Source organism: Scleropages formosus, chromosome 12, assembly GCF_900964775.1.
Source record: "Scleropages formosus chromosome 12, fSclFor1.1, whole genome shotgun sequence".
NCBI lineage: Eukaryota > Metazoa > Chordata > Actinopteri > Osteoglossiformes > Osteoglossidae > Scleropages > Scleropages formosus.
Window position 1 is genome coordinate 6,940,735 of NC_041817.1, and position 27,788 is coordinate 6,968,522.

The 27,788-nt window shown below is 47.2% G+C and overlaps 1 protein-coding gene across 1 annotated transcript; it reads left to right on the forward strand.

Annotated features, from left to right (window-relative positions):
• The first annotated feature begins 4 nt into the window (after positions 1–4).
• On the forward strand, positions 5–27,470 carry kat6a (K(lysine) acetyltransferase 6A). Its single transcript, XM_018762530.2, has 17 exons — positions 5–126; positions 1,692–2,990; positions 9,098–9,206; positions 10,374–10,489; positions 10,718–10,799; positions 11,650–11,764; positions 13,782–14,143; positions 14,259–14,374; positions 16,247–16,362; positions 16,536–16,677; positions 17,764–17,925; positions 19,025–19,118; positions 19,216–19,447; positions 19,621–19,828; positions 20,432–21,070; positions 21,318–21,570; positions 21,834–27,470. Exons 2-17 carry the CDS (start codon positions 2,319–2,321, stop codon positions 25,115–25,117), a joined length of 6,702 nt encoding a protein of 2,233 aa, XP_018618046.2. The 5' UTR covers positions 5–126; positions 1,692–2,318; the 3' UTR covers positions 25,118–27,470.
• The last annotated feature ends 318 nt before the right edge of the window (positions 27,471–27,788 follow it).

Genomic DNA, 27,788 nt, shown 5'->3' on the forward strand with positions numbered 1-27,788 from the left:
TGTTTCACTCAAAGATGGCGTCAGCTTTGGAGCCTCCGGTCTCTGGCTGCATTTTTGGGCTTGTTGTTGTCTCCGTTTCGAGCGATTTTTTGCACGTTCTGCGCGGCCACTCGACTCTGAACCCCGGTGAGTAACGAGGGGAGGGAGGCGGGCTCCTCGGGTTTCCCCGGGCTCCCTTTTAGCGTCCGCACCGGACCCGTTCCTGGGCTTTCTGGGAACCGCGAGAGGTAGAGGGAGAGGGGCACGGAGAGACGAGGAGAGAGCGCGCGGGGGGGCGGGGGGCTGTGGGAGGGAGAGGGGGGTTGGACGCGCTAGCCGAGGCCTACTTCGCTCCGACGGCCTCGTCTTCGGCGCACCGCGGGCGCTGTGCAGGAGGGCGGGTGAGACGCGGAGGACGGAAGCGGAGAAGGGCGGGGGACGAGCCGCGCGTCGGGACGCCACACGGCGGAGGGATTTTCTACTGCGAACCGAGGCCGCAGAACAGGCCGAGCGGCCGTGGCCGCGCTGGGCGCGGAGGAAAGCAGCGTTCGGCTGCCGAGCTGTGCGACGGCCGCTGGGGCGCCGTGTTCCCGCTGGGTGCCAAGCGGCCGGCTCGCCGGCCCTTATTGTTTGCTGTTGGGAGCCGCTCGCCCGCCGTGTTTTTCCTCCGCGGACACATTGCCAATTGCGGGTCGCGCAGCGTTGCTGCAGCCGCGGTTTGTTGTCGGAGGTTCGTCAGTCTGAGCGGGACGTGGAAACACCTGGAGCCTCAAAATCAGAGCTGCTGGCTGTGACTTTTTTTTTTCTTTTTTTTTTTTTTTTAAAAAAAAAAAATATAATAATTTCTTGACAGTTTTTTGTAGTTTTTAAAAAAAAAAAAAAAAAAAATTTTCGGTACGAAAGGCAGCTCATTCATTGTAGTAAGGTGGAACGGCAGGGAGTACCTCACCTGGCTTGTGCGTAAATACAGGAGCAGGGCGCCCAAAGTTGTGTGAAGAGGGAGAAAGTGAGGAGCAGTGCTCAGCTGCCACCGGGACACACTTTCTGCATCAGCAGGGCTCTGCCTTTTTACCCTCCGGTCGCCTCATCTTGTCCTGGTTGCGTGCTTTTGAGGTGGAGAGGAGACCCTCGGCCGGCGCAGCGGTGGGCTCCACCGTTCTGGGGTGTTGCAATGTGTTCCACAAAGAAAAGGCGTGTCGGCAAACGCCGGAGTCGCTGCTCCGGCCGCAGGTGGGCCGAGGGGCCCGTCGCCACGGACGCGGTGCCCCCCGCGACAGATGAGGGCGGGTGGGTGACACGCCCATTTGCTGGGACAGGTGGGGCACGCAGCACTCTGCTGCGTGTGTCAGGTGGGATCATGTCAGGCGAACGGCGAGGTGACGCGACGCGCAAGGACACGGCAAGCCGGATCCATCCGAGAGTCCCCGGCTCGCTCTCGCCGCGCACCTGGCAGCGTGTTGGACTGCGTGGTTGGTGTGTGTATGTGTGTGCCGCCTTCCTGTTTGCTTTGCCTTGTGCCAACATTAGTGCGCGTTTGCCACAAGTGCCTGTTGTTGTGCTGTTTATTTACAGGCTTGTTGATGGCGTGTCTCAGCTGAGAGGTGGACGCACGTGGAGTTCAAGGCCTGTACTTCCAGTGATGCAGTGTTGTTTGAAGAAGTGTTTTGTCTGCTGCGAGTGACCTCCAGTATGTTTGTCATTTGTTTCCGCAGGCCTTGCACGCTGCTGAGGCCCATTCGGCATGACGGTGATCAGCCTTCGCTGTTCCCTGGGGTGAGAGACCTGTTGGACGCAGGCTGAGAGAGCAGCGCGAACCAAGGACGGCTGGGGCCCACGTGACGCGCACGCAGCTGTGTCCTCTTCGGGATATTTCACAACGATTCCTGCATCGTTTTCTTCCATCCCTGGGACTCTTTTTGTTTTACAGCACCACAAGCTACAAGTTTCGACAGCAACGACGACTTTTGTGTTGCGGAGGGTGGTCGGTTTGTGTCCGAGACAGTTGTGTGTTGGCATCTGGTCTGGTGGAGGTACACTGGTCTGTCGCGAGGGCTCCAGCGGTGCAACACCCCTCATTTTGTGTTTGCTCCCTCATCTTGTTCCCCTGCAGCCCGCTTGCCTGCCAGAGGAGGTGGGCCAGCGGAGGAGGTTCTGTTTTGGGGGGGGTGGGAGGGGGCCTGTGCTATGGTGAGCTGTTCCCTGCCGGGCTTCTCGTGCTCAGGCTGTGAGGGACTCTCCGTGCGGCCCCGGAACAAAGGATAGTCTCTGGGTGGAGGAGTAGGAGGTGGAGGCGGAGGAGGGGCGGCGCTAGGGCGCGGGCCGGGCCGGGCGCTTCCTGGATGGGTGTGTCGGCAGGCCGCCGCCGCAGCCAATCATCAACCATGGTGAAGCTGGCCAACCCTCTATATACGAACTGGATCTTGGAGGCTATCAAGAAGGTGAAGAAGCAGAAGCAGCGTCCGTCCGAAGAGCGCATCTGCAATGCGGTGTCCATGTCCCATGGCTTGGACCGCAAGACCGTGCTGGAGCAGCTGGAGCTCAGTGTCAAGGATGGCTCAATTCTTAAGGTCTCCAACAAGGGGCTCAATTCCTACAAGGACCCTGAAAATCCTGGGCGCCTGGCCTTCCCCAAACCACGTGGCGGGGGTGGGGCCAGCGGTGGAGCTGCAACTGGGCCAGGCCGGAAGCCGGGCCTGGACTGGAACAAGCTGATCAAGCGGGCTCTGGAGGGGCTCCATGAGCCAGGTGGCTCCTCATTGAAAAGCGTAGAGCGCTTCCTGAAATGCCAGGCTGATGTGGCAGCACACCTATCCGCTGGGGGCCCTGCGGGTCCTACTCTTTTCCACCAGCAGCTGCGGGTGGCCGTGAAGCGCGCCGTAGCCCATGGCCGGCTTCTCAAGCAGGGCCCGCTTTACCAGCTCAGCGGCTGGGGCACGCAGTCTGAGAGTCCCACTCGTGTCTCGTTGGACTCGCTTCCACCTGTCCGCCTGCTGCCACATGAGAAGGACAGGGTAAGTGCTAAACTGTACCCTGTGCATCACACACCTGTGGACAGGTCGCGCTGTCTGCACTGCATTGTCTTTGCTCCCTGGCCTTCAGGTAATCAAACCCTTTGGACGGTCAAACCTGACCTACTATAAATTGGCTTAATGAACTGACACAAAAGATGACAAAATTCATGGTGAATTTTTTTTAAATGACTCAGAAAAAGTCACTTGTACATCTCTTAAACTGAAATATCCAATGAGACATTTCACTGACTCTAATGGCATCTCAAATTACCAGGGGGGCTAAATTTACAACTGATAAGTTGAAATCTTGGCGTATATCAGGTTCATTGGAGTTCTGTCGATTTTCAGTTGAAATGTCAAGTGCTGTTCACACACAATCAGGTTAAATAATGTTCCCCTCTAAAATAAAACAAATGTAGAATAGTCTTAAGGCATAGTTTATACCTGTTGTCACATTTATGTTTTCAGTGTGTGTTTTTTTTTTTTTTTTTAATTACCTGTAGTTTCTTCATTCAGAAGCAGTGTTTTCCTAAATTGCTGCTTTTGTTTACTTTGAGATGATATCTGGTGTTGAAGGTATGGTGAGGTATCTCCAAGTTTCAAGGTTATTTGCAACTTATAAGTAATACAGTAGATGGCAGCAGATTGAATTAAATTTACTTTTAATTTGGAACAAATTTAACAACTTTAACTGCATTTTCTGTAGATGTGTGTAAGGTTACGCACTTCAAGATGTACCTGCACGCAGTCTGCGCCAACATCTAAACTTTCGGTAGTATTCATTACCATTCGTATGCCATAAATATTCTACTTAGTTGTCTGCTGTCAGCTTCTGAGAAAACATAAACAAGAGCATTCCAAGTTTTTGTAGGCATGGGTAAAGCTTTAAAAAAAAAAAAAAAAAAACAATTTTTAACTCAAAGTTGCTGGTTTAAGCCCCACTTCCTGCCACTGCTGTAGTACCGTTGAACAAGGACCCTACTCAGAACTGAGCTAGTAAAATATAAAGCTGTATTAATGGATCAAATACTGTAACTTTGAATGAAAACATGAGGTAAGCAGTGAAGTAGTATTAACTGAGCAGATACTAGTTGAAAATGAGCTCTACATGTATGTTTCCTAAACAAAGCAGTCCCCTGTTTTTGCCTGTAGTAGTCAGAATGTTGGATAACACCTAAATACAGGAATGTTTTTTTTTTTTTTTTTTTTTTTTTTTTATATTATAGAAATACAAGGAGCACCGTTTGCTGGTTCAGTTCCCATGCAGGACTCCTGTAGTGTACTCATGCAGGGTTCTTAATGCTTTATTAAGATATTCAGTTTAACCTCTGTAAAATAGTGGGGTAAGATAAGTATCTGTAGTACTGGGCAGCAGGTAGTGTGGTGGTAAGAGCCACCTTTTCTGCACTCAGAGGTTGCAGGTTCGAATCCCACCTCCTACTGTAAAACCCTTGAGCAAGCTAATAATTCTAAATTACCCCGTAAAAATTACCCAGTTGTATAAATGAGTAAATCAGTGCAAGTAGCTTAACATTTTAAGTTCAGAGAAAAGCATCAGTCAAATGAATAAGTATAATGTATTATTAGCAGCAGCAGTAGTAATATTGAAGTATTATGTCTGCAGCCCACATTGTTATGGGTAACGATGTCAATGCTTTGTTATTGTTTTGTTTCTACTATTTGAGCTTTTGGTTTCGATTTCGTGTTCAGCTTGTGTGACACTGTATGGTGACCAGTGTGGTGCACGAGAGGGGGCTTAGAGCTGCCAGCTGCTCAAAGCAATGAGTCTATGCTTCTACCCACCCCCCAGGGTAAGGGGGAAGAACGACATTGCTTTTGGCTTTAGTGCCAGAGGAAGAGGCCTGGCTGATGTGGGCTGGGAGCCACCCAGTGCAGACACAGAGGCGTCAGCGGAGCAGGCAGACACACCCACGGTTGAAACCCGATTCCCTAAGCTCCCTCGCCCTCTCTCTCTCTCCAGGACTGGCTTTCGTGACCATGTTGCCACTCACCTCCAGCTTCCTGCTTGGAGTTGTGGAAAAGATGCAAGACAGGCCATGTCACCGGTGTTTTTTTTTTCTTTTGATTTTCCTGCAAAGATGCCCCCCCCAACACAGTATGCCCTACAGAAGCTTCTCTTAACCAATATTCTGCTGATTGTCACACTTGGGCCTCTGTAATCTTAGGTGCTCTGCTGTGAGATTGTGTCAAAGGCAGGTATGACTGCCACCTCCCAGCATTTGTTTTCAAATGGGCAATTTGCACTGTGCTGTATATGGACTTGCTGTGTCCTGAGGTGTGGTGGGGCAGTATGAGGACATTTTGTGCTTCCATCTCTTTTACATAAAATTGAGTGCGTTTGCATCCTTGCACACATCTGTGTGCCTCCAACATTGTGTGGGAAGTTACCTCAACGGACCCTGCTCCTGCCCTTGCCCTCCATGTGCATGCAGCTGGCCATAGTACACAACCACTGATCCTTGTTGCAGGGTAGTGTGTGAAGCGGGTGTCTCACCATTCCTTTCCACTTGTGCCCAGACATACATGCTCCTCCCCCCACCCCCTTTGGTGTCTAACAGAGGGTCATTGCCGGGCCATGCTGGGGGGGGTCAAATGGGGATGGAGTCAAACAGGGGTCATGGATATATAGATAGCAAATCTCATTCCTTTTCTGGGCACTCGATATCGCTTAGAATGTGCCGCTCTCGGGAGGGATGGGCCCCGCTTTCCGATTTTGTGTCCGAGTCAGCAGTAAGAGCGATTTCGCTCCCCAGGCTTGTCTTTTTTTTTTTTTTTTTCAGCAGCTGGGTCGGGCCGAACCAAGTTCCTGTCGCACACTTGCCCTTTTCACGGAGGGACATGGGGTGTCATAGGGAGACTGGGTCAGATTTCATTGACTTGCTGACCTGACAATTCCCATCTCTTTCAGAGATTGGATTAGTTGTATTGAGCTTTTGAACCAATATTAAACCAGTTGAAGACACATGGCAGCTTTCCATTGATATTGTGGCCTGGAGTTCAGCTGTTGTCATTGTACATATAGTGTATATGTGATGACTTTAAAAGTATGTGTGTCTGGCGAAGGTGTAAAATCATTCAGTGGTCTTAATCCACAGAGAGGCAGCATGTCTGGCACAAAACTGAGGGTGACTACCTCATTTGCTGATGTGAAGTTTGTAGCTTGAATTTCTATCAAGAATGTGGTTCTCAGAGTGGGTGAACTGGGGGGGCTCATTGTCTGTCTTGTGCATCTCTACCCTCAGTGAGTCAGGAGCCTGCTGATGTAGTACCTCCTGTGTATATGGCTTTAGGCCAGCAGCTCTAAGTGGAGAGAGTGAGAACAACACAGAAGTTGTTTTCCAGCAGAACAGGAAAAGTCCTTGTGAGTTACACCATGTGATCATTTTCCTGCAGATCCTGTTCATAGTTACCGCACGTGAAAATAGTACTTACCCTTTCTAAGTGACTGTAAGAGGTACCCTGGTTAAGGGACAGGTAGGATTGCACTAAGACACAGCTTTGTTCATGGGTAAAATGGCAGGCTGTGTCATTGTACTGGGAAAACATCCTGCTGAAACATTTTTGATGTGAGGCAGCCATTCCACACTTATTCCTTGTGTTGTGATTTCTAGGGATTTATTAAATAAAAATTTTCAGAAGTTCTTGCTTAATTTGGGTCTGTGATTTTCTTGTAAATTTATAAACCCTTTTCTCCCAGTCTTGAATAAATTCAACATAGAAAACAAAACAGTTGTGACCTTTAGAGGTAGATTCATTGCCAGTGGGTGTTTTAAGTGACTGATAAAGTGCCACTTCCAAAATGTGAAGCACCCCTCCTGTTTCCATGTCTCTAGTTCACTGACACCATGGATCTGTCTTTATTCCCATTTATCAGAACGATTAGCAAACTTTTGAGCATTTAAAAATTTAAATAATTTAATTTAAAAGGTTACTTCCTTTTTCAGCCTTCTGAAATAGCATACCCTTGTGCTGTGCAGTACTTGAATCGGAGTGAAATATTTGGATAAATTATTAACCACATTTGCTATGACTTGTGCAGGTCAGAGAAAGTCAACAGTAGCCTAGTCCACCATCTTAGTCGGCACACTACAGCACACATTTTGGTATGTCAGAGCGAAGAGATCGCTTGAAGTCCCATGTGTTCTGTCAGGCTCCGTATGGGCACATCTCTGATCTCCTGGTTTGTGGCCCTGCTGTTGCCCTCTGCGCACACTTGCCCTACAGTGATCAATGGAACTGAGGCGAGTAGGCTGACTTGCATTGGAGGGGTGGGCACGAAGAGAGATGGTCTTCTCATGTTAATGAGAACCTTGGCTGAGGAACAGACAAGGACAGCAGGTCCTCCCTCTCTGTGTTCTTTTCAGGTTGTCCTTTTCCTGGATCCTCCCTTTGCTTCTCAGCATCTCCTCCTGGAGGACATCCAGCAGGCTTCCCAATGGCTGCGGTTGTAGGATTATGCTTGAAAGTCGAGACTGTCAGAAAACATCTAGTGTATAAAACCACAGGTCTCTGAATGAGCACATGTAGTTTTTGCTATTAATGGAGCAGGTCTGAAATGTTAAGCCTTGCTATAGATGCCTGTTTACCCAGTGGGATCTTGAAGTCAGGAGTATGCATTAGTGAACAGAAGCTTTAGAATTGTCTGCTGATCATGTGCGCAGTAGTGTTGGCCATGACTGGGTATGACGTAATGGGTTTTTTTTTCTTTTTTTTTTCCCCCCCTGCGGCCCAGGCCCTACAAGAATCGTACTTTTTAGGTTAGTGGTCCAGAGTGGTTGAAGCCACTGCTGGTGAGTCAGACCTTGTGTTCTCACCCATGTCCTCCACTTTCAGGACTCCTGCTGAATTTTGAAGTCTTGGGCCCTGCAGTGAGATAGTCTTTGTCCATAATGCTTTGTGTTTGATTTTACATGTCTTTTGGATTTGATGCTGTAGGAACCAAAAGTCAAAACAACTGTTACAGAAACCACATTGGACATAGTCTTTGCTTTTCCAAATCTGTATTTTTAGAGGAATATTTAAGTGTAGTTTTGTTAGTATGTATTAAACGGTGCCCATTTCAGTGAGTGCTGCAGACTGTTTGCTGTAGAGACACTCTTTTCCCAATGCACCTGTAGTATTCATTGCAGTAAATACAAGGTCAGGATGTTCTAGAGCAGGGAATTTGGCACCAGTGATGGGGACACTGACAAAGCTTGGAAAAAGTGAGCTGGAGCATGGTGTAAAATTCTCACAGGGATCATGAAGGGAGATGAGTGGTGGTGATTGCTGGAGTGGAGCCGGGACTAACTTTTTATGCTAGGGACCTGGACTGTGGTTTACCGCTTTGGCAAAACCAGATCTGTGAGCATGCACTGTCCTGAGTGGTTGAAATCAGTATGCCGTGGTCAAACCTTGCAGGCAGGGCAGTAAATCAAGAAAATGTGGCTGACTGCCTTTGCCACATCTTCAGTTCATTTACCTGCTTAGCACATTAGTAGCAAGTGATGATTGGATGAATTGGTTGCCCATGAGGTGAAGTATTAGAATCGGACCAATCGGCAGGCTGGTCTACAGGGCAAGAGCCGTTGCAGTCACACAGCGTTCCTGTTGAGATTTGAGCTTCGTTGCCGGACGTGTGGACGGTTTGGTTTTTTGTGCCTGTGCGTGCGTGCCTGCTATCAGTAGGTCCTCTGCAATGCAGAAGGACTCTGCTCCTGGAGCAGCAGTACAGATGTCGGCAGTGACAGAGCTCCACCTGCAGGGGGCCAAGTGAACACAGGCCAGGCAGGTCTGTTCATCCGAGTGTTCAGCCCCGGGTTCTCGATGGCTGCTTACAGTAGCATTTTATAATGGTGTTTTTCCCCTTCAAGGTGGCAAGGACAATGTTTGCAGACAAAGCATAATTATGATTACTGTGATCTAAATAGTAGCTGACCTTCGTTGTGTTAACACCATTTCAGAGATCATTTAGTTTGGTTTTGCACCTGCGGTCACTATACTGTGAAACAGAAAACCCTTTCTAAACTTGACAGTGCATTTGTTTTATATTTTTCATTGCATGCCTTTCTTAGTCGCAGTTTGATTGGGTCTTTCCCTCCCCGCAGCCGGTGGCAGAACCCATTCCCATTTGCAGCTTCTGTTTGGGGACAAAAGAGCAGAACCGGGACAAGAAGCCGGAAGAGCTCATCTCCTGTGCTGACTGTGGAAACAGCGGTGAGTAGAGTTTACGCTGATGGTTACAGATGGCCCTAGATGTATTTCTGGTAGTAACTTGAGCATTTTTTGCTTCTCATGGAGATCATATAGTTTTGTACCCGCTTAGTTTTTACTGTCACCGTTTTGTGTTCCCACTGTTTTTTCCCTATACAGTGAAATGCTGTTATGCGATTGTTAGGGTCTAGAAAATATCATGGTGGAAAAAGTGGGGTCATGCTGAATCGGGGTTCAAGAAAATGGGCGTTCAAAACTGACCAAATGTTGACCAAACATCCTAAATCACTATTTTTGTCCTGTTTGACCTGTTTTTTGCACGTTTACTTTCTAGCAAGTATATTACCTTTGAATGAAAGAATTTCGCAAATTAATGGTTGTTACAGTAGAAACTAAAACACAAATTTTTATTAAATCTTTTTACTTGACAAAAAAATTAAACAAAGTACTTTGGGCTTAAAACCACATGTTTACGTTCATGCAAGTAATGAAAATTAATTTCATTCATTCTACTGTTAACAAAAAGTGAGAGCTTTGATAACAAACGCAATAATTCACAATATTACAACGAAAGGCCTTTGTTTTGATTAGGTTACGTGAAACTTTTGTGTTCTTTGGCTTTTTAAAATTCTTGTTGTTTGGTATTAGTTTCAAAAAACTTTTCTAAACCAACATCAGAGTTTAAGTGTGATTTGCTGACAATGAATTGATGGCTGGTGCTGAGACAGCTGTAGGACTAAGAGGCATTTCAGCATTTCTAACCCACTTGTGCTGTAAGATGGTTTGCTAAGTTTGTGAACTTTGCAGGCTTCTGAACTTTTCAGTGTAGTTTCTCACATTCCAGAAAGAGCAAAACAAAACAGGGTCCAATGACCCATTGTGTTATATCCGAATTCGTGGTAAATTGGGGCGTGTTAAATTGGGGTTTTACAGTACTTCTCAATAGTTGCTATTGCCAGGGTAGAAACTTGCCAGTGTGTAGTGTCTTTTTGGAGACCCCATTGTCCTTGCCAGTGCGTGGACTTGACAGTGTAGAATGGTCGGCCTGCTGCAGATCTGTTGATATTGACTGGTTGCCAAAGTGGTGTTTCCATATTGGAGACATGCAGTTTCAAGTGTGGAGAAGCATATAGGAGCTGCAAGTCTCTCATTCTTCTTCCCCTCCCTCAGGCCATCCGTCATGTCTGAAGTTTTCCCCAGAGCTCACGGTGCGAGTAAAGGCTCTTTGGTGGCAGTGCATCGAGTGCAAGACGTGCAGCTCATGTCAAGACCAGGGCAAGAATGCGGTGAGAGCACAACCGAAACTATAACACTTGGAAGGCTGTGTGGTACTTGTTGTTGCTCCAGTGTTAAATTCCCCCACCCCTTCAACATTTCCAGTGAAATAGCTGCTTTTACCTTTTCTGAAAAATTACATGTTCTCTGCATTGTGCTGAGGTACAGTTTGTACCCAGTGTGAGATGTTTGGAGAGGAGTCACATGCTGACACCACATGTCCCCATCTGTCTGCACAGGATAACATGCTGTTCTGCGACTCTTGTGACCGGGGCTTCCACATGGAGTGCTGTGACCCGCCCCTGATGCGGATGCCCAAAGGTTTGGCCCTGCCGCCTTCTGCTGTTTTCTGTTGAATCTGATTTAAACATGAAGCTGTTACATGATGCAACTTGCATGCAATTTTTTGTTGCTCTCAACTAAGTTGCATCCGGATTGTTTAATGTGGTGCCACCTGAAACTTACTAGCTTAGTGGTTACAGTTTAGTTGCTACCATTTATTGCCTGAAACCATGAAATGTCCATATGTAGGTAGTCTGGTCATATGCTTCTTGGCTTGTTGACATTCTGTTCATCATTTCTTATAAAGTGGTTCATGTTAGTAAAACCAGCAATTCATAATTTTGAAACTTCCACAAAATTGTCAAGCTTTTCATAGCTTTAAAACTTCATAATACTGTCTCAGGATATTTGTGCTGAAATGGCTTGTATGGTAGCCTATTTGGCTAGATTGTGCAACCCCTGTGTGGAGATGTGCTGGTACTGCAGCCCAATACTTTCTGGATTTTGAGGTAGTAATTTAATTTCAGATTAAATGTTCTTGTTTTGACTGTGCTTTTTAGCTTGGATAAACACTGCAACTTGAAGACTGTTGTAAATGCCAGTCAGCCTGCAAGAAGTTCTTATAAGATGAACACATGGGGCTTTGCCTTTTTGTTTTTTAAACATTACTCAGTGTATACAAGGAATATAGTTTCAAAATCCATACCATCCAACCAGGATTAGTAAACTCTTCCAATGTAAGGTTATGGTGGTCCATGTGAGACCAGTCCATTGCCAGGCATAGTCTGTCTGTAACACAGAATGACTTAATGACCTGCCTTTATTGGGGTGCTAGGAAGCAGTGTGAGGTGCTGATGGAGCCAGTAATGAAGTCATCTTTGCCCAACAGGTATGTGGATCTGTCAGATCTGCCGGCCTCGGAAAAAGGGAAGAAAGCTTTTACATGAAAAAGCAGCACAAATCAAACGGCGATACAACGCACCACTGGGGCGACCCAAAAACAGGTATGAAGCACACACTCCTGTGTCAGAAAGAAAACAATTTAGTTTGACAGTGAAATAAATCATTTTAGAATGTTTTAAGTCACTTTCACTTGCTTTTTAAAGGGATAAAACTCTCAAAATGTCTGCTTGATTTCATGAACCCGTGCAGGCTTGTATGCTCTAGACTTCTAGTACTAGATAGTCATCCCTGACATGAGGGTATGAGAATTCAATTTTGCAAGGAGTTTCGTTTATTACTCCTTTGGCTTAAGAGGCATTTTTTTTCCATATCTACAAGGACCAGATTTGGGTTTTGCGTGTCTCCTGACAGCCAACCTGCACAAAACCAAAGCTGCCATGCACTACTCTGTGCAGATTCACTTTGGACTGTGCTGCATTCAGTTCTCAACCTCCATAACCCATTGTTTTCTAGTTTCAGTCCTTATAGTAACAGTAATTGTGGCACCAGTTTGGACCATTAAAACTGTTGGCTTATTGGCTATTATGAGTTCATTTATATTGTTTTCAATTTTTTTGTCTTTTCAGTTGTTACTGTTCTGTTGAATAATATGTAAACATTCATCATCTTGTTGATGACTAAGTCTAAGGTCTATATAATAGCTATGAAAGAGATCAGTGCTGGTTGACAGCCATAAAGTATTATAGAGTAATAAAAGGAAACTGCCTTGTCACACTGTTCTAACAGTTAACTGTTGAATTCTGTCCATTTTCATGGGATTTAATATTTTACCTTAAGTCTCAATTTTTGAAGCTCAGGAACATTTTTTTTTTTAACCACTGAAACTTATAATTGTCTAATTTTGAGAATTCATCTTAAGGGTTTTTGAACAATGAGTTACCTTTGTAAGGTGGAGACTACTGAATATTAAACAAACCAAGTTTTTCTTTCTTTCTGCACCTAATTCACATATGCAAATGTGATACTTGTGAAAAGTTATTCACTTCAGGACACTAGCTAGAAGTTCAAGGTTTATTGTGATAAGTACAAGTACCATGAAATTCTTGAGTGCTTCTCCTGACTGAGCAAAAATAAATACTGCACAAAACAATAAGTAATCCTAATAACAATAGACAGCCAGAGTACTGAAAACTGAGAATGTTCTTGTTTAAACAAAATACCACTTTAACTGTCTGTAGCAACAATAGACAAAATCCATGCTTGCTTTGTGAATTCGGTGGCCTAAGCAGGAAGGATTTGAATAAAGATTAGATTTTTCTCATCATATATGATATGGAACATTTCCTCAGATAAGCACGAAAGTCACTTGTTTTAACACTGGAAGAGATTGGTGGGGTTTTTTTTTTTTTTTTTTCTGGGGACTCCCAAAACTTTTGAGTGGTTTTAATGTATTTTTGGGGAATATAGATCCTCAAGTCACAGGCTAAAGATCAGTAATTTTTTCTCATTTGCACCCTGTTCATGTATCTTTCATCAACACAGTCTCACAGACTAACGGAAGCAGCTACACAAAGTTGTGCTGCTCCACACAGTGTCTTCAACTTTTTTTTTTCCTGCTTGTCATCGCTGGTAAGCTCTGAGGTTAGACCAGTGGTTTGAGCATCTATTTTTATATTTGGTGAAGACAGTTTCATTGATGCATGGAACGTCTTGGTTTTTTCCCCTCTTCTGAAGATGCAGCTTAATAGCTCAGCATAGACACTTTATGCCATAAAGAACTGGAGATTAGCTGGCCAGATATAATGGAGAATTGCATATAGATTTTTGGATTAACAAAATATTTACACATCTCTATTTGAGATTGCACTCTCACCTTTTTATTTAAGCCTGATACTGTAAGATTTTAATGTCCTGTTTTTAATAATGCATGCAAGCATATAAATATATGCACACGCACAGTTTAGGTTGAAAGTTTGGTTTGGGGAACAAATGCAATGTTTTACGCCCACTGGACCTACGTATCTGCATGCATGCAGTGTATATCCCATGCTATGTGGGTATTCGTTGGTCAGAGTGAGTGAGTTGATTCTGCACTGACATATCTCCTAATTCCTGCAGGTCAAAGCGACCCTTCAAGAAACTGCGTGGGCCAGGAGGGCGGGGCCGGCGGCGGCGTGGGGTGACAGGAGGGGCAGACCGCCGCTCCCAGGGTTCATCCTCGCCACCCTCCTCCTCGGGCTCGTCCTGTGAGGGATATCCTGGAGATGATCGACTGCTGTTCTCCTTGAGGAGCGAGGAGTCTACTGAGGGAGGACTGCGTTACAACAAGAAGACCAAGGGCCTGATTGATGCCCTTACCAAGTTCTTTACCCCATCCCCGGATGGTCGCAAAGCCCGATCCGAGGTAGTGGACTACTCCCAGCAATACCGTATTCGCAAGAAGGCCAGTCGCAAAGGGGAGGCTGAAGATCGAACTGGAGGTGAGTACCATGCGCCGGGCTTGGTCTCTGCCTACCTTTCAGACAAAACTACGTGCTTGTGGCAACTGTCTGTGTATTTCTAACAGGCTACACTTCTGTCCACTCTGTTTCACAGACAATCAGGAGTGTGGGGATGACTGGCATGAAGATGAGGAAAGGTGGCCAGGGCAGGAGAACCTAACAGAGAAGGATGTGGAGCTCTTCCGCCACATCCAGGAACTTGCCCTGCAGGTAACTGGCACTCCTCACTCCACCAGTCAAATGTATTGAAATGCAAAGGAGAAGAGTTCAACTCATTACTCTGGTTCTTAATAAGGTTTGTGTTTGCCATGTTACTGGTTTGGCCATAGGTGTAAAATGTTTTTGTTCAAGGGCAGCGTGCAATTCACATGAAAGTATTTGTGCACATACTAGGAACTTCAGTGGCGCTTAAGTCAAAGGAAGCAGCGCTGATCGTTCAGCAGCAGGGGTAGTGTTAGTGTAGCGGAAGCCTCTCACCATAGGGGGGGGAGTTGAGGGGAGTTAAGTGAGGTAGAGGCACCCAGTCAGTGTGCAGAAGCCTGGAAATATTAGAGATGTGCAAGCAGCTGCACTGGAGTCCCCACTGGGTTTTGCCTGAGAGCATCTGCCTGGTGGACAGGGTGGAGAACGTGGAGCCACTGGACCTGTGGCAGGTGACTAGCCTGCTCTCTGTGTGTGTGTGTGTGTGTGTGTGTGTGTGTGTGTGTGTGTGTGCGCGCACGCGCGTCCGTCCATGCGTGCATACATGCACGTGCCTGCACTGAGATAATGTGCCTATCTGTTTACAAATGCACACATTTTCTTTGTAGTGCATCCATTAAATGCAGGCTAGAGGAAAATTTGTATTCTCAAAAGCTCCCTAAGTTTTCAAACATTAATTGGAATACCTGTTGTAATAAATGTGCAAGTAAAAATGCCAGTGTATTTGCTTTATGAAAATGTTCTTTATCTCATCATTTGTTGAACAAATAGTTTGTAATACAGATCTCATTAGTCAAGTTTGATTGTCCTGCATCACTGTACTGGTACTTATTTCTGAGGTTATTACTCAAATTTTATAGTAAGTGTATGGTGACAGCTGGTGATATCAGATTTAATTGATCAACACTTAAAAGCAATCAACTATTTGTCTTACTCAAATTACAACAAATCGACAGCTAGCACTTTTAATGTAATCTGGGTTTTTTTTTTTAAATCTTGTCATTTGTCCAATAAACCACTGTGTGGTTGATAATCGCATCTAGATAAGAGTCTGAACCTCCCTGGGCTTGTGTGTGTGCTGGTTTTTGCTAGTTTTGATCCAAAATTGTTCCTATCCCAGTTAGTCCAGTAAATTTATTATGCCACATCTATTGTAACCCACTTCGGTATGTTTTGGAAATGAGTTTCAAGTGATTACCATTGGTTACCTTGTAATTTACAAAGAAAGCAATCTGAGACACAGTGGGGTGTTTATGTTGCTATTCAGTGAGATAAAGTTCAAGTCAACACATCCCTGTCCTCTGTGGACTGAATGCATTTTTTAAATTGAATAATGACACATTCAATCCTCCAAACATCACTTGTGCTACGTAGGGAGGTTTGTATTTTGCGTATTGTACGGCTGTAAACTGAGCTTTGTGTCCCCTGTGAAGTATACATTGGAAGGTGTTTCTTTTTCGCCTTGATTGTTTTGCGCAGCTGCCCCAAGCTAGCTGCATGCACAGGTGCAAAGACCCACACCAACGGGCTGTGCCTAAGAGCATGTGGTTACGAGAGTGTAGTGAGAACCAGGCAAGGGGCAGATGCTGTGTTTCCACTCAAGGCAGATCAGAGTGCTGCTAATAATTCCTCAAAGTGGCAGCCATGTGGCATGGTCTACACATGCCTCTCTTTTTCTCTCACTCTCTCTGTCTTCCTGTCTGTCTCACTATGTGCCAAGCAGTGATGTGCAGGTCTCAAAGTGGAGCCCTGACCAACGAGCCATGGTTGCCAAGGCACACTAATCCCTTGTTTTGTAGTCTGCCTGGCTGCCCTGTGCTCCCCTAATCCCCTGTGAAAAATTTGTTCTGGCTCTGACAAGTCTCTATATTACTCTTACAGAAAGTGGGGGTGACAGGACCCCCAGACCCCCAGATGCGCTGCCCATCTGTCATAGAGTTTGGAAAGTACGAGATCCAGACGTGGTACTCCTCTCCCTACCCGCAGGAGTACAGTAGGTAAGCTGGCTCTTTGGGGTTTGTGGTGGTGACAACACTGAATTGTGGTCACACAAGGATGTTTGGTATTCTGAGTTTATTTAAATGCAATATGTTATCCTGTCTAACCCCTTTTCTACACCCCCCCCCCCCCCCCCCCAATTCTGGTCCCCCTGCCATTCCCAATCTACTAGACTGCCGAAGCTGTACCTCTGTGAATTCTGTCTTCGCTATATGAAGAGCCGCAGCATACTGTTTCAACACATGCGCAAGTGCAACTGGTTTCACCCCCCAGCCAATGAGATTTACAGGAAGGACAATGTTTCTGTGTTTGAGGTGAGGGGGTGGGAGAGGCTGCTGTCCTGTTACTAACCACACTGTTAGCACTTGCATAGAGAGCCTCCAGTTTTCAGGGTGCTTTTTTTTTTTTTTTTTTTTTAAAAAAAAAAAAAAACAACATGGAAACTCTCTGACAAAATTGTTGTGCAGAAATTTTGATGAGTTTGCCTACAAATGTTAAAATTCTGAAGGTGGACCTGGGGATGGTAGCTCCCTTATGGTCCCTCACAGCATGTTTTCTGCAAGTCCTGGAAGAGATGATCATTTTCCCCCCTAGCATGTTTTTTTTGTTTTTGAACTGTCTTGTAACTCCGCAAGAAAAACTTTTTCAGTTTGTTGTAATGGTAGTATTGACCATGGCCATGTGACCATAGTGGTTTATAAATAACTCTGCACTTATAAATTCTGTCCTATAAATAAGATGGGTTTCATGTATATTTACAATGAAGTTTATCCAGGTAGTCCATACCTGTGTTCAAGGTTTAAGCAGATGGTATGAAGCAATTACGGCAGAAATATTTGTTTAGATGGTCATATATGATTAGAATTGACAAAATGAGTAGAAATGTAGAATGTCTGCTATTGTGTATATTAACTAAATATCTAAATGTCTTAGTCTGTTAGCTAATATTACTATAGATGCATAAAGGAAAGTGTGTTGTCCAAATGTTTTTATTTGTGACATACATCTTGCTGCACTTTGGTATGATTAGGTGAAGTAGGTTTTGTCTGGACTGACATCAGCAAGTTTCATAATAGAAAGCATGTAAGAAACAAATCACTTTCTCAAAATTCCATTTAAGTTTTCTGCAGCGCAAAGAACTCCCATAAGATACTGATAAGTAATATGGGACTGTGCCTTTCTGGGCATTCAGGATGCTGTTTGGTTGTTGACTGCCTTGCTCATCTACATTGCCGATGTCCCCTTGTTTCCTGAGGCCTGCTCAGTTGGTTTTGGCTCCATGCCTGGGGCTGTAGAGTGTCTGAGCTTCAAGAAGCTCGCTTCCAGCATGTACATTCCTGAATATTGAATTGCAAAAATGTACAGTAAAATTTACATGTGTTTCATTTGCTGTGTTCCAGGTGGATGGAAATGTCAGCACAATCTACTGTCAGAACCTATGTTTGCTGGCCAAACTCTTCCTGGACCACAAGACCCTGTACTATGATGTGGAACCCTTTCTCTTCTATGTTCTGACACAGAATGACAGCAAGGGCTGCCACCTGGTGGGGTACTTCTCCAAGGTATGACCCATGAACTCTGAAAACTTGCAAGAACTGTGCTTTCCTCACAATCAGGGGTATTTGTTGGTTGCTGTTTAGTTTTCATTATCGAAACAAAAAGAGAAATAAGCAAGAAAGGCTTCTCTTATGGCTATTAAAATGCCAAAAATTGCTCGGCATTTTTTTGTTGTTGAAGGTGTTTGGAAATTTAAAGAATGGATAAAAATGGTATTTAACACTGTTTATAGTATAAGTTCTAATAGTGCAGGCATTGTCTCCTTTCTCTTCTTCAATGGTAGCTGTGACTCAATGCGAATTGTTCTGGACAATGCAGACCCACAGTGTAACGTTTCGGAGTTGTCATGATTCCAAAAATAATAGGTTGAAACAGGTTTTAAGCATTGAGCAATTATAAGAATGGTTGTCACATTACTTTGTTTTAGAGAAAAATAATCCTGGCTGTTTGACCTGATAAACAGTGGTGAAAATAAAGCAATGTTGCTTTTTTTGGTTGCATGGTATAGTATAGCCACAAGAACTATAATCTCTAGATGGCTAGCAATCTACTGAACGTTAGTATAGGTTTTTGCTGCCCACTTTCTGCAAATCAGTTTTCTTGCAAATCCCTATGGCAAAATAAATGGGGCAATTGATTGTGCAACTAAGGAACCCAACAGGAGTAGTATTTGGAAGTCATCACTTGTGTATAGCAGGCATCTGTTAGTCATCTACCTCTGCCTTCAGTTGACTTGTATTTGGTGGTGGTTTCACACTGCTATTACAGTTGATATTTTCAAATTACTATTGCATATAACTGGAAGTTTATGAACTGTACTTTTTATAGGAATAAGTTACTTGCTGTAAATTGCTCCAGTAAAGTTACTCAGCTGAATCAAAATGGATGGGTAGTTGTAGGTAGCTTAAAATTAAGTTGCTTGTTGATCTAATGCACTTTTTGCGTTGTTCTGAGATAGGCCGCTTTAGAGAAAAGCATCTGCGAAATGAATAAATGTAGGAAAGACACCTATCCTTATAAATTGTGGAGAAAACTTATGTAGCTGCATGTGTGGTTTACCTTCCCCATATACTTAGTGAAAGTGGAACATATGTGTGTCGGCAGGAAAAGCACTGTCAGCAGAAGTACAACGTTTCCTGCATCATGATTCTTCCTCAGTACCAACGCAAAGGCTATGGGCGCTTCCTCATTGATTTCAGTAAGGCCATCAGGCTTCTCTGTTCTTAAAACAAATGGCAACTTTTTTTTTTTTTTTCTTTTTTAAAGTGGCTAATGGTACCCTCCGTCTGCTGCAGGTTACTTGCTGTCTAAGAGGGAGGGCCAGCCAGGCTCCCCTGAGAAGCCTTTGTCGGACCTGGGCCGTCTCTCTTACATGGCCTATTGGCGCAGTGTAGTGCTGGAGTGTCTGCATGAGGTGCGTGACCGGCAGCTCACCATCCGCCGCCTCAGCAAGCTCACGGGCATCTGTCCCCAGGACATCACCACCACGCTGAACCAGCTTGGCATGCTGGAGCACCGTGATGGCAGGTGGGGATTGCTTTCACGTTTTCTGCAAATGAAGTTCCTTTTCAATACATTTTAAAATCTGCAGCTTTCTGTTGTACTTCAGCATATATCCAGAAAGATATTTCCTCAACTCTTTCCCCCCCAGTGACACAGTAAATTAATTGTTTGAGGAGTAATAAGTGCCTGTCTCTTAGGTTAGTGCTGGTGCGCCGGGAGAAGCTGGTCTCCGCCCACATGGCAAGACTGCGTGCCAACCCACGGCAGCTGGAGGTGGACCCCGACTGCCTACGCTGGACCCCTGTCATTGTCACCAACACAGTGGTGTCAGAGGGTGAAGGGGAAGAAGATGATGAGGATGATGAAGATGAGGAAGAAAATGCAGAAAATGATACATGCAAGGAGGTAAAGATCTGTGAATTGGGTAGAAAAGAGGGGTTGATATTTTTTTACACACACACACACACTCGCACTATCTGAAACCGCTTGTCCCAAGAGGGGTCACGGCGAGCTGGAGCCTAACCCGGCAACACAGGGCGTAAGGCTGGAGGGGGTGGCGACACACCCAGGACAGGATGCCAGTCTGTCACAAGGCACCCCAAGCGAGACTCGAACCCCAGACCCACCAGAAAGCAGGCCCTGGCCAAACCCGCTGCGCCACCGCGCCCACCTTGTTCATATTTTAAAGAGGAAAAAATTGTAGGAAGGTGATCAGGATTAGTCTATCATGAGTTTTATGCCCCTACTCATGCGATGATCCTCGGTGCATAAAGTGGAAAGAAACAAAGTTTAATCACACATCTGCAGCTATGTTTCTTTTTCCTAACGTAATGCACATATTGTATTTTCTGAGGTGTATGTCGCTTTGGAGAAAAGCATCTGCTAAATGAGTAAATGTAAAGCACAACCCAGCTGCTTCTGAGCTGTCTTAGTGCCAGAAAAGCATTTTTTAAACTTCTGTGTGTGTGTGTGTGTGTGTGTGTTTGTGTGCACGTGCGTGCATGCCAGGTCAAACCCAGCAGGACAATTTCTCCTTTACCCTGGCACACACGAGGCGAGCGGGAGAATGCAGAAGACAGGAGGTGTCCACCAGCCTTTCCCACAAGTCATGCCTCCCCAACATCTTCACCAGTGCGCACTGGCCCGCCAGCCCTTGATGGGCCCCCTCCCCCTGCCAATGGGGAGCGCCGGGGCCGAGGCCGACCACCAAAGAGTTGGTTGTGGGGCAAAGTGAAAGACAGTCAGCGGGGGCGTCCCAGGAAGGTGCGAGTGAGCGGGGAGGGTCGTGAGGAAGAAGGGGCTGATACCCAAGAGGCCCGGGCCCCCTCTCTCTCGCCAGTTGTGCTTGCTCCGGAGAAAGAGCCTGAGTACCACCCTGGTCGACCCAAGGACATCTCCAGGCACCCTGCAACATCAGCTCCACGTAGCAGGGGGCGTCCTCCCCGCAAGAAGAGGGGCCCCAAGCGCCGGCCAAGTGAGGGGCCTGGGGAACCCCCACCACAACTACCCTTGGCCCCTCGACTAAGTGAGCCCCCGCCCATACGCAGGAGTTGCTTCAGTGAGAGCAGTGAGGAAGAAGATGATGAACAGCTAAGGCCCTGCTCACCACCTATCCTAACCAAGCCTACCATGGGCCTGAAGTGCAAGGTGTGTTTGAGACAGCATCCATGGCTGAGAGCTTTTGGTATATATTTTAAGAGAAATAAAGGAACAGACAATCTGACCACACCGGAGGAACAATTATATTGTAAATCTAGCATCCTCTGTTAATACCTCTGAAAACATTTCAGTAGTTTTTTTTTTTTTTTTGCGCCTAATATGTTCATGCATTGTCTGTGCTGCCAATTATAAACTTCACCTCCGTTCAGTTTCACATATTTCCTCCTGTCCACAGAAGCCTCTTCGTAAATGGCGCATGCACCAGCGCAACCACCCACACAGCAGCGTAGTGACGGAGACCATCTCGGAGACCACAGAGGTCCTGGATGAGCCCTTTGTGGATTCGGACACTGAGAGACCGATGCCTCGACTGGAGGAGGAGACTCCACTAGGTTGCCCACTACGCCGCTACCCTCCTTCACGAAGGCACATGGGTCCCCCAAGCAAGAGGGGGCGTCGTGCACACCTCACAGAGTCGGAGGAAGAAGGTAAGCCTCAGCTGTTCAGTCAGTTTACGGAGAATAAAGGCAATCCAGGCTTTTTTTTTTTTTTTTTGTTTTCCTCAACTTATTCTTCTAATCATTTAGTCAGTGGTCATTCTTTCAAGTTATAAAATTGTTCCTTCATTGCTTTTAATAACTGTTTTGTTTCAGGACAATGAATAGGTAGCTATAGTACTGTTGCCTTCATTTTAATCACATGACTTATCAGTTACTCTTACATTTCTGTGATCAACTGCTTCTGTCTTTAGACGGCACCCCAGTTCTGAAGCCCATTGCCACGCTGCACAAGACTGAGCCAGCTGCCAGATTGGAGGGAGATGCTCCTACAGAGGCAGAGCCAGCTCCCATCAAGAAGAAGAAGGGCTGGCCTAAGGGCAAGAGCCGCAAACCGCTGCACTGGAAGAAACGTCCCGGCAGGAAGCCAAGCAGCGGGGCCAACCAGGATGCCGGCGAAGAGGGAGGTGCAGGTCTGGAAAACCTGGCTACAGAGGACCTGCCACCTCCCAAGATTAAAATGAAGCCAGGTCGCAAGCCACGGAGCTACTACCTGCAGCGGGCCCAGGAGGAGGCTGCCAGGCAGGAACTGGAGAGAAAGCGACTACTACAGCAGGACAAAGAGGAGAAGGAGGAGCTGGAAGATAGGTCTGCTGGCAAGAGGTCCAGGATCCCTGACCATGATGGTGAGAAACAGAAAGATTCAGAAGAAGAGGAAGAGGAAGAGGAAGATGAGGACAACTACCTGGAGAAGCGCAGAGATGAAAAACCTAAGCGCAGAGGGCGACCTCCAAAGAACACTTCCTTGCCAGCACCTGTCAGCAAGTCTGCAATTTCAGAGGCTGAGGAAGAGGAGGAGCAAGCCTGGGTGGGCGAGAAGCCCAGCCGCTCATTGGCACGCCCCTTCTCCTCTGTCCCCCGGGCCCCCCAGCCTAGGCCACAAGTGGAGGTTGCAGAGGAGGTGGAGGAAAGGGAAGAGGAAGCTTGTGCAAGCATAGCCAATAAGAGGCCAGCTGTAATCACAGGCATAGGAGGGCAGCGCGGCGAGGACCATGACGCAGATGACGAGGGGGATGGCCATCTGGAGGAAAAGGCTAGTGCCAGCAGCAAAAAGAGGAAGGTACAAGATTCAGAGGATGAAGAAGAGGAGGATGATGAGGAAGAGGATGAGGAGGATGAGGAGCCTGTCTCTCCTGTGCACTCTCCCCCTGTGAAAGAGGAGCCACCAGGGGGTGAAGGTTTTTTAGACACAGAGGGGAGTGCCGCGAGGGATTATGTCAGCAAACAGGAAGATGAGCCAGTGGAGGAGGAAGAGCCGGAAGAGGAACTGGAGGAGCTGAAGACTCGGATGGACAGCCAGGACGAGCGGCGGAGACGGGAGCAGGAGGAGTCGTCTGCAGCAGCAGCTGCAGCAGTGGAGACCGTAACAGCCATGTCTGTGCCCCAGGAGCCCCTGGATCTCCAGCCACTACAGCCAGAAGACAAGGCCGTGCTTTTGATCGAGCCAGAGCACTCGCACTCCCATCCTCACGAGGACTTCAAAGAAGAGCTGAGCCACCATGCTCACCATCACTCCAGTGAGCTAGACCTGGAGACAGTGCAGGCTGTGCAGTCGCTCACCCAGGGCGAGGCACAGGATGAGGAGCCAGAGCCCCACGGCGCCTACCAGGACTGCGAGGAGACTCTGGCCGCCTGCCGTACTCTGCAGAGCTACAGCCACGGAGAGGGTGAGGATGAGGCCTTGGCCCTGGTGGAGGACTGTGGAACCTCTCAGCACAGCAGCCCCTTGCCCAGCGCACCCCTGCCTCCCCTGGCCGGCCAGTCGGTGCGCTCCGTCAACAGCCCAGGAATGACCCCGGGGGCATTGGAATCTGGGCCAGGGGGAGGAACAGGTGCTGCTGGAGGGGGAGGTGGTGGAGGAGGTAACGGGTACAGCCAGATAACCCCAGAACATCCCAGCTCACTATCGGCGCCATCTTTGCAGAACATGGAGACATCCCCCATGATGGATGTGCCATCGGTGTCTGACCACTCTCAGCAAGTGGTGGACAGTGGTTTCAGTGACCTGGGCAGTATCGAGAGCACTACAGAGAACTATGACAATCCCAGCAGTTATGACTCCACTATGGGCAGTGGGGGCAACGGAGGGGGCAATGGCGGGGGCAGTGGAAACGGCATAGCCGCGGCAGTGGTAGCAGCCGCCGCAGCAGGTGCTGTGCCCTCATCTGCCTCTTCGTCATCCAGTTCTGCGCCTCCATCATCTTCCCAAGCAAATGGCTGCCCCTTCGTTTCAGCGCCCGGCCTCACGTCTTCCAGCGCTGCGGTGGGCTCCCAGCTTGGCCTGGGCAGCTGCAATCTGATCCAGCAGGCTGGGCCCAGTGCAAATGGCACGGGGAGCAGCAGTGGCACTGGCAGCGGTGTCCCCCAACCTCCCCCACCTCCACCTCCTCCCTCTAACACCCCCAGCTGTGGCATTAAGTCTCCCCAGAGCTGTGTGATTGAAAGGCCACCTAGTGCCAGTCAGCAGGCCCAGAAGAAGACTCCTCAAGCCCCCCAGCAGCAGCAGCAGCAGGCCCACAACCCGCAGCCCCCGCCCTCTGCACCCCTGCCCCCTCCGCAGCAGCAGCAAGCGCTCTCCCAGTGCAGCATGGGCAATGGCTTCCCCTCCACGCCCATGATCATGGAGATCCCCGAGTCGACAGGAGGTGGGGGTGGTGGGCGCAGCTTGTATGAGCGCATGGGCCAGGACTTTGGTGCGGGCAGCTACTCTCAGGCCACGTTCAGCCTGGCCAAGCTGCAGCAACTCACCAACAACATCATGGACCCTCATGCCATGCCCTACTCACACTCGGCTGCTGTCACCTCCTATGCCCCCAGCGTGTCGCTGTCGAATCCTGGCCTGGCGCAGTTGGCGCCGTCTCCACACCCACCCCTGCCGCAGGCGCAACCCACTATGACGCCCCCTCCCAACCTCAGCTCGAGCTCCATGAACCTGAGCTCCCCACTGCTCCAGTGCAACATGCCTGGGGCAAACATTGGCCTTCCACCCCCACCACACACGCAGCGGCTGCAGGGCCAGATGGCAGCAGTGAAGAGCCATACGCTCTCCATACGCTCGAAGGCAGCTCAGCTGCCTGCCGGCTCGCCACACCAGCAGCAGCTGTATGGCCGCAGCTCGGGTGCGGTGGCGATGCAGGGCTCTCCCCGCACCTTGGCCGTACAGCGCGGCATGATGACCAACCTCATGCCCACGCCGGCTGCCTACAACTCCATGAACATGAACCCTCTGAACGCAATGCCAGCTGGCTACCGCATGCCCCAGCCCATGATGAACAGCGGATACCACGGTACCTCGCCATACATGAACCAGGCCACCCAGTACCCCATGCAGATGCAGATGGGCATGATGGGGGGGCAGGCCTACGCGCAACAGCCTATGCAGCCCAACCACCACGGCAACATGATGTATACGGGCCCTTCGCACCACAGCTACATGAACCCTGGCGTCCCCAAACAGTCGCCTTACATGAGCAGATGAGCGCCAGCGAGCAAGTCGTCGCGGGAGGAGAGTACGGCAGGCCGGCTGACAGCCCGCCATGGGACTCCGCTTTTTCATACTGTATTCATGTATATTTGCCCTCTCTGGAGCGAGAGAGAGGAGGAGAAAAGGGACATTGTTTTCCTCTGTTTATCGTTTTGTTTCCCAAGAACCATTTTCTAACAAGGGTGTTTTTGGAAAGGGAGTTGAAGTGTACATGGACCTTTTTGTGTGGCTGGACACTTGCTCTGCAGGACCAGGCTACTCCTGGCTGCTTCCATTGTGACTGAACTGGGGATGGGAGAGGAAGGGGGAGGGGGGTGTGAGGCAGGGTGGGGCAGTAGGGCTCCTCAGTTGCCCAGTACACCACCACTAATTTACAGCAAGCAAGGGGGAGGGGCCTGACCTTTTCATCTGAGAAAGGAAATACAAAAAAACCATGGTTAAAAAAAAAAAAAGCTAAGTTGAACCATGTACACAATCTTTTAATTGACATAGGAAGCCTTATCTAAAACAGACAAATTGTAGATGGACTATCTTTTATATTTTTTAATTTTCTGTTTTTTGACTGTTGAAACGCTTGTGTGAAGTCCAACATCCTTTTTATGTTTTGAATTTCTGTGTGTATGTGTGCGCGCATGTGTGTGAGATTCTACAATGTTGATTCACAGTTCTCTCCTGTACACACGCGTGATAATTTCACTCTGTCGTTACTTCAGACGTGGGTCCACTTCTGTTCGGTGTGACTGGAGGTGTGGGTCTAGTGAAGGTGTGCTGTAAAACGTGGAGTGTCCAGCGTCCTTGTCTTCCTCGTACAGTCCAGGGCCGCGTCCATGTCTGGGTACAACAACGGCAGCGGCAGCAGGCGAGCTGACATCTGCAGTAACTGAACTATGTCCAGAGCTATTCCCTGGACAACTGTGGCTCACAGACTTTCACACAAGTATATAGCTCCGCATATTTGGAACATGGGTATTCCTCTTTGTGTGTTTGCATAACTCTCTCGTCAGTGCAGTTACACTTCTTTAACACACTCCAGCTGTGTTTGCTCTTAGTTCAGATGGCACTCGGAATTGCAAGTTAGAGATGTCTTCCCCCCATATAACCGGCTCCACTGAAGAAAACTCTTTTTCTGGAGCTGAAGCACTTCAGTAGGAGCTCTGATCCCGGAACAGCGAGCATCACACCTGCCCATCAGGCTTCGGTCACATTGGCCTTTTAAAAAATGACTCCTACATGTGCAACACATGACCTGCATATTCACTGAAGAAGCCACCTTTTGGTTCTGGAAAGGAGGATTATGGGTTGTTTTCTGCAACTCCATGAGACACGCGGTGGCTACAAAGACATTGATAAATGTAAGAAATGTATTCTTTAAAGCTGGTGGTTTCGTCCTCTTTCAACAGTCCCGCAGCCTCCAGTGATGCATCACGAAACCCGAGTCACACACACACAAACACACATGGTAGGACATAGGTGTAAAAATAGATGCCGTCCTGGACGGAAATTACCTTAGGATGAGGGGTAGAGACGTTGTTCCAAATGTTCACTGTTCCAGTATTCAAATTCTGAGGATACTTTTCTTACAGACCTGACGTTTCATATATTATTTGTGTGTTTTGTTCTGTTTTCTCTGAATTTTATCAGACTGGGCAGCTTTCTTTTATGACACAAGCTGACTCTTTTTGACTTTAGAAATCCTATTGTAGAGAAAATGTTTTTTCTATAATATAAAAAGAAACTCTGACATTGATATTGGTACTGTCATTTTTTTCACTTCTGTTTCAGGAAAAAAAAAAAAAAACTAAAGGTATTTTTTAGCTTGACTTGGGTAATATTATTAAGAAATTCAAAACTAAAAAAAATTACAACTCACTTTTAGTGAATTTAAGATGCCTTTAACCTTTCCATTCCATCCCATCTCTAGAGTTTTCTATCTTTGTGTAGTATATTAAGGCTATTTTAAAACAAAAGGAAAAAACAAATATCTAAAGGTCACTTAGCGTTCTTTTCTTTTGTTTTGATTTCTTTGTGTGTGTATAGGGCGACTTCCTTGCGTCTAAGAGGCATGTAAAAATGAGCTCAGTATATTTCTGTCTGTTTATATCGCTTCCCTTTTTGTACCCTTTGTAATTGTACATGGTGAGGTGTAAGCCACGAGCGCGCGCGCGAGAGACGGGGGCGCGAGAGGAGCCGCTCCCCCCACACACCCCCCCCACCCCCACCCCCACCCCCCCGCGAAGGCTCCCTCGCCTCTCTGCTTTGTCCCTGTATGTATTTCCACTTATTCGTTTTTTTCTTTCTTAGCAAGTACTTTCAAAGAACTCTGTACATTTTAACATAAAACAAAAATAAATTATGTTGAGCCATTTCAGCTGTGAGTGCACTTTTTCGTTATTATATTTTGCGTGTTGGGTCCGGTGCAGCGCCGGCGGAGACGCTATATCATATATGCTATGGCTGTGGGGAACTGAGTGATTCCCCACGTGTAGCGGGTTTGTTCACCGCTTAAAAAAAAAAAAAAAAACTACACAATTGTTTCAAAAAGTGACCAGTTTGTGCCCTTCGGCTTCGTGTGAAAGCGATCCGAACAGCTCGGACGAAAATGCTTCTCCTTGTGACTGACGGAGAACCCTGGAAAGTGACAGATTGATGAAGCCCGACACCTGTA

Bases quoted from the DNA above. Each gene is read 5' to 3' on its own strand.
- kat6a (XM_018762530.2), top strand. From the start codon at position 2,319: ATGGGTGTGTCGGCAGGCCGCCGCCGCAGCCAATCATCAACCATGGTG. The intron at 10,490-10,717 runs GTGAGAGCACAA...CTGTCTGCACAG, and splicing joins AAGACCAGGGCAAGAATGCG to GATAACATGCTGTTCTGCGA. The intron at 10,800-11,649 runs GTTTGGCCCTGC...TTTGCCCAACAG, and splicing joins CCTGATGCGGATGCCCAAAG to GTATGTGGATCTGTCAGATC.